This window comes from Monopterus albus, unplaced genomic scaffold, assembly GCF_001952655.1.
Source record: "Monopterus albus unplaced genomic scaffold, M_albus_1.0 scaffold144.1, whole genome shotgun sequence".
In the NCBI taxonomy this organism is placed as follows: Eukaryota; Metazoa; Chordata; class Actinopteri; order Synbranchiformes; family Synbranchidae; genus Monopterus; species Monopterus albus.
This window is the reverse complement of record NW_018128024.1, coordinates 557,886-564,303: the sequence shown is the minus strand read 5'-3', so window position 1 is coordinate 564,303 and position 6,418 is coordinate 557,886. Positions and strand designations below refer to the sequence as shown.

The 6,418-nt window shown below is 40.9% G+C and overlaps 1 protein-coding gene across 2 annotated transcripts in view; it reads left to right on the top strand.

Annotated features, from left to right (window-relative positions):
* LOC109968203 (protein kinase C beta type-like) overlaps positions 1-6,418 on the top strand; it is a 31,846-nt gene that overhangs the window by 15,205 nt on the left and 10,223 nt on the right. For both annotated transcript variants that reach the window (XM_020614290.1, XM_020614289.1), the window contains exons 5-7: positions 5,356-5,484; positions 5,858-6,014; positions 6,393-6,418. The exon at positions 6,393-6,418 is cut by the window's right edge and continues 64 nt beyond it. In XM_020614290.1, coding sequence (XP_020469946.1) covers positions 5,356-5,484; positions 5,858-6,014; positions 6,393-6,418 — 312 coding nt within the window. The remainder of the gene's footprint in view (positions 1-5,355; positions 5,485-5,857; positions 6,015-6,392) is intronic.

Genomic DNA, 6,418 nt, shown 5'->3' with positions numbered 1-6,418 from the left:
TATTTTAAGTATGACTCCTGATATTGTCTGTTAAAAGAAGCGTTCTTTTTCTTGGAGGTCGTGGGCTCCTCTTCTGGCTCATCAGTTGGCCTTTTCCCCTTTGAAAAGAAGCCCTTCAAAGACGTTTGTCTTTTACTCATCTTTGCTAGTTTGGGGGCTTATTTTTTTAGCAACGTATCACGTGACGTCGTGACCGACACATGCATCTTGACGTGTCAAGGGGCACAAGTGGATGATACCTCGGAGAAAATCTTGTCGTTTTTCATAATAAAACATCTTCCAGACTCTAAAAATCAATGCAATGGAAATTATATAAGTTATTTACTCTTTCTGTGGGGCCCGGTAACAAATGCCTTACGGACCGGTACCAGGCCACGGCCCGGTGGTTGGGGACCACTGCCCTAGAACATTTGGACTGGTGTATTGCTGTTCATTTGAAGTTGGCTAATAAGGAGTTTGTCATTTTGAATGTCTATATGCCATATGAGTGTCTACAGAATGAAGATTTGTATTTGAATAGACTTGCTTTTAGCCCTGCGATGGATTGGCGACCTGTCCAGGGTATACCCCGCCTTCGCCCGATTGCCTGCTGGGATTGGCTCCAGCCCCCCCGTGACCCCGTTCAGGGACTAAGCGGTAGACTTGCTTTTATTTAACTCTTTTATTTGTGAGTATAACTGTACATCCATTTGTGTGGTAGGATTCTCTATTGTCTGTTACCTTAGTGCCTGTTATGAAGGACAAAGCTGGCAAAGTTGGGAGTCTGGATAACTATAGGCCAATAGCTTTGGCCAGTGTTATATCTAAAGTTCTTGAGAAGATATTACTTGATCGCCTGTGTCATTGTATAACAACCACACATAATCAGTTTGGTTTTAAATCCAAGCTGGGGACAGATCTGTGTGTCTACAGTCTGAAGGAGGTAGCACAGAAGTACCTCAGACAAAACTCCTCGGTCTTGATGGGTTTTATTGATGCGTCCAAGGCATTTGATAGGGTTAATCACTTTAAGCTTTTGGATAAATTAAGCAAAAAAGGGGTTCCTGATAGCATTGTAAGAATCTTACTGGTACATCATGCAGAAGCTATAAAAGCGTATAAGGAATGGGTGCAAGTAGGTAGACCCAGGGCTGGAATTGAACTGGAGAATAAAAAGATCACTGGGGCAAGGTATAAATATGCTGTTCGCTATATCACTAAATGTGAACAGAATATGAGAGCGGATGCTATGGCTGAAAAATTGGCACACAATAATGTTTTGGGATTTTGGAATGAGGTGAGGGCTTTGAATAGGGTTAATTCACCACTGCCCAGTGCCATAGAGGGAGTATCTGGGGCTGATAATATTGCTGATCTGTGGAGAGAACACTATTCTGCATTGTTTAATTGTGTTAAAAGTGATCCCTATGTAGTGGGAAGCATTGCTAGTGAGGATGCTGTGGTGATCACTTCTAGTGAGGTGCATCGAGCAATAATGCAATTGTCTGATGATAAGGCAGCTGGTGCGGATAATATTACTGCGGAACATCTGAAGCATGCAAGCCCAAAGATTGCTGTGTTGCTTGCTTTGTGCTTCTCTGGGTTCATGACTCATGGTTTGCTACCTGATTCTTTATTGTCTGTTACCTTAGTGCCTGTTATGAAGGACAAAGCTGGCAAAGTTGGGAGTCTGGATAACTATAGGCCAATAGCTTTGGCCAGTGTTGTATCTAAAGTTCTTGAGAAGATGTTGCTTGATCGCCTGTGTCATTGTATAACAACCACACATAATCAGTTTGGTTTTAAATCCAAGCTGGGGACAGATCTGTGTATCTACAGTCTGAAGGAGGTAGCACAGAAGTACCTCAGACAAAACTCCTCGGTCTTGATGGGCTTTATTGATGTGTCCAAGACATTTGATAGGGTTAATCACTTTAAGCTTTTGGATAAATTAAGCAAAAAGGGGTTCCTGATAGCATTGTAAGAATCTTGGCATACTGGTACTCTAATCAGAAGATGCAGGTTAAATGGGGTGGGACTATTTCAGCCTCGTTTGGTGTTTGTAATGGGGTGCGCCGGGGGGGCTACTGTCACCAGCCCTGTTTAACTTATATATGGATGAGTTGTCTGAACACTTGAATAAATGTAACACTGGATGTATGATAGGCCCTAATCTTGTAAATCATTTTATGTATGCTGATGATTTGGCCATACTTTCGCCCAGCAGTGCTGGTTTTCAGCAACTGCTGAATGTGTGCTCGGACTATGGATTGAAGTATGATGTGAAATATAATGCAGAAAAGAGTGTTGTACTGATCTGTCGGACTAAAGGGGACAAAGAACTTTGTTTCCCAGACTTTTGTTTGTCTGGACAAAGGTTGAGTGTCTGTAGAAAAACTAAATATTTAGGACATTTCATTACAGATCAGCTTTCTGATGATGAGGATATATATCGGCAGTGTCGCATTTTGTATGCTCCAGCTAATATGTTGGTTAGGAAATTTCACATGTGTTCTGCTAATGTTAAAGTTCATCTGTTCAGAACATACTGTACACCGTTGTATACTGCCCCATTGTGGTGTAAATATAAGGTAGCTACTTTACAGAAACTTAAAGTTGCTTATAATGATGCCTTGAGGATTCTGCTTAAGAAGCCTAGGTCCACCAGCGCCAGTCTGTTGTGTTCACAGGTCCATGTTAGTACCTTTCAGGCATTAATGAGAAACCTGATGTACAGATTTATCTGTCGTGTGAATAACTCTGAGAACAGTCTTATAATGATGCTGGCTAATCCTGGTTTTAGTGTAGTATGTTACCAATCCTCTCTGTGGAAACATTGGTATAAATGTATTTTATGATTTTTATTTTTTTCTTCTTTTATATCCTTTCTTTTTTGTATAGACCTTGAGTCTGCTAATAAAGGATGATGATGATGATGATGATTTGCACCGAATCCTGTATATTTAATCAGGGTAAGGCGTGTGTGTGAGTGTGGGGATGTTTCCCTGATCAGTCCCCCTCTCTCCTGCTCTCAGCTCATCCTTTTACTGTGGCAGTTCCTGAAGTCCATTAAAAAATGTCTTGTGTCTGTCCTATAATAATGTTGTACAAGACACCTGTTTTTTATCCTGTATCTGCAGGTCCTGACAAGTCTGAAGAAGCATTCAGTTAAGTCTCCTCACAAAAGGCCTTGTCTGCTAAACGCAGCATTGTCAGTTATCAAATGTTTTTGTATCAGATTGTAGGCTAGCGGGCGATGTTGTACACTAAAAGTGGAACTGTTGCCAGCCCTGTGATAGGGTGGTGACCTGTCCAGGGTGTACCAGTATAGGCTGGGATTGGCTCCAGCCCTCTACAGGATAATCAGTATAGATAATGGATGAATGGGGTTATTGCCAAGTTTGCCCAACAAAACCTGTGCTATCTGGCAGCCTGTGCTATAGCCATAATGTTTGCTCAAAACTACATTATACAGGTGAAAGTGTCTTTGCAGTGTCTCTTTTAAGAGAACTTGAATAATTTAATACTCTGAAACTGACTTGACTTGTCTGCACTTGATTTAAATTGTATTATTTCAACACTCTAAATTTAGCAGTATTTCACTCGGCCACGTGTGAAGTCTGGCACTTAGACATCATTAGTTAACTTTCTGTAGTATTTCACTTTATACCATTGATAATGTGCATATTTCTTGGGTTATGCAACATAGTTCAACCAAAACTTCTCAATGAAAAATGCGTTCTCTGAATTTAGATGGCATGGTTCCTAATGACAGACAGCTAAATGGATATCATCGTCTTACTGATGGTCAGTTGGAGAGATATCAGCTTGTCAGAGCCATGAGAGAAGTGTTTTTTTTACATTCTTGCAGCCAGCTATGTCATTTTGTTTATTGCTGACCGTTTGCCTGTTGCTATCAACAGAGACACAGACAGTACAGGAAGTGGGTTTTGTCTCCATCCAGCACCAGTGTTACTTAGTTCCTCCTTGTACTCTGTGTGTGCCATATACTGTATCTGGTGAACTGCCTAACGCGGTTTTTTATACATTTACATATGCTCTTAAATATAAGCTGTCAGTCCTAACGTTAAGACTAGAAGCTCTGTGTTTCTTGCAGATTATATTTGTAATACTAAAATCGATTTTTAGGCCGCACCCTTAATAGTGTGAATGCACTCTTTGCAGATGTGTTAATTATTTTACAGAATATGAGGACAATTCAGACTTTTGAGATATATACACATCACTGATCAGACATAAGGGCGATTTGTTAATGACCTTATAATTTGCCACCATTTAAATTTCTCATTTTGTTGTTTGTCGTTGCAAAGCAATGACCTCTCTTTGTGAAACATTCTGTTTTGAGCCACATAGCAAAGCTTCATAAATAAATGACATCCAGTGCCTGATAGACATATAAAATTAATTAATTAGAGGAAACTGTCAATTAAAAGGTTATTGCCATGGATATATTAACATCTCACCCTCCGGCTCTGCAGAACCACACCACCACCCACTGATCTGAGACTGGAGTTGAACATGGAGCTCTTTACTTCAGATCAGTCTGACATCTAGTGGGCAGACTGAGATGTTGCATGGAAGTTTTTTTTTAAAAACTTTTTTTAGTGTTTATCAATAATAATGTAATCTAGTGTCTTATGTATATTTACATCATAAGGAATTATCTTCAGGGGCAAGAAGAACGAGGAGGCCTGCAGCAGAAGGTCTGGCCCAGGCAAAAGGGTCTAAAGATAATTTTAATGTTTAGAATAATAGATAGTAATGTTACAGTCAGTACACATCATCTGGGATCAGTTGTGTGCTTTGTGCACCCTCATTACTACATGACAACAGCCTGATACAAAAGGTCTCGTTGTGTGAGCAGCACAGCAACCCTGAGATTTTAAAGTCTTGTGGTGTGCAAAGAAGTGCTCCACCAGTTTTACACATTGAAAAGAAGTACTGCTCAGCTTTTGAAACCATCTTTACAATGTTGTCTTTGTCTCCAGAGGGACCTCTTTCATGTTGGAAAAATAAAATTAAAAATATTGTGTCATCGGGGGTTACTGTCAGCTTAAGAAAAAGCCTGTGTCATAAATTGGGGCTGTGACGTGTGATAGAAGTGTGTTTGTCTGGTAGGAAGGCTCTAATATAAAGATACTCGGTGCATTTTGGGAGATGTAGGATGCGCTTGACTGTTCTGTTTTAATCTGTCTTATGCGAGTCCCTCTGCATGTGAAAGAGCAACACTCGATCACTGAAGAGTCTCTTTAATCTGGTAATTACAGAACTGAAAGCACTCTGATCTGAAATTAAGGGTTTAAGCTTTGAGGGTGTCATATGGCGTCATTGTGAGCTTTGTGTTTGTGTGTTTAGACTGTATGATGAACATCCACAAGCGGTGTGTTGCTAATGTCCCGAGCCTGTGTGGGACAGATCACACCGAGAGGAGAGGTCGCATCCACATCTCTGCTCAGATCACTGGGGACACGCTCACCGTCACCAGTGAGTGCTCACTCTCACTTTTTTCCTCCGACACACACTACACACTGAGCACCTCTCTGTCAGCCGAAGACTAAAACTGGAAAGTCCATTAGTTGATCAATGGTCCAGTGATTGACCCACATCACCACTGGGACCTGTATCCACATGCCAGCTCTCACTCTCTCACAGCTGTGGATTGATTATGGAACAAGCTAAACTGTTAAGTGTTGTCAAATGTAGTTATTTAGGGCAGGCCAGAATGGGACTCGCATTAAAACTTCACCTCCTACAAGGACAAAGTCCAGACTTCAAACACACTTTTAGACATTTTATCCTGAGATGCTTTCTTCTTCTTCTGCTACTTACTTTCTATCCATGTCCTCCACTCATCCAGTCAAAGAGGCTAGGAACCTGGTGCCCATGGACCCCAATGGCCTGTCAGACCCCTATGTCAAGCTTAAGCTGATCCCAGATCCCAAGAGTGAGAGTAAACAGAAGACCAAGACCATCAAATGTTGCCTCAACCCCACCTGGAATGAGACCTTCACTTTGTGAGACATCTCTTTTGTGTACACTCTCAGATGAAGTTTCACACGCCTGGCCAACAAATCTGTTTTTGGCCTTGTTTGAATAAAACATGTTTGCGTTAAAGCTACTATCTTGACCTCAATTTCAGTCACATAATTACAAAACTAACTAGAGCTCATTCCAGTGACTCTGCCAATTCGTTTTCCTGTTTTGTCTTGTTGATATTCAAACTATTCTGGGTTAATGTGGCTGCTAGGAAAAGCACAGGCATGAGAAAAATGTCATTTGCTGAGGTGTTTAAATAGAGAGAAATGTGAAGAATGTGGCTTTGAAATCAAACAGTGATATTGGTTTTGAGAACAGCTGATCTTTCTTCTCACCCATTTTCTCTAATTTCTTAGCCACCTAAAAGAAAGTGACAAGGACC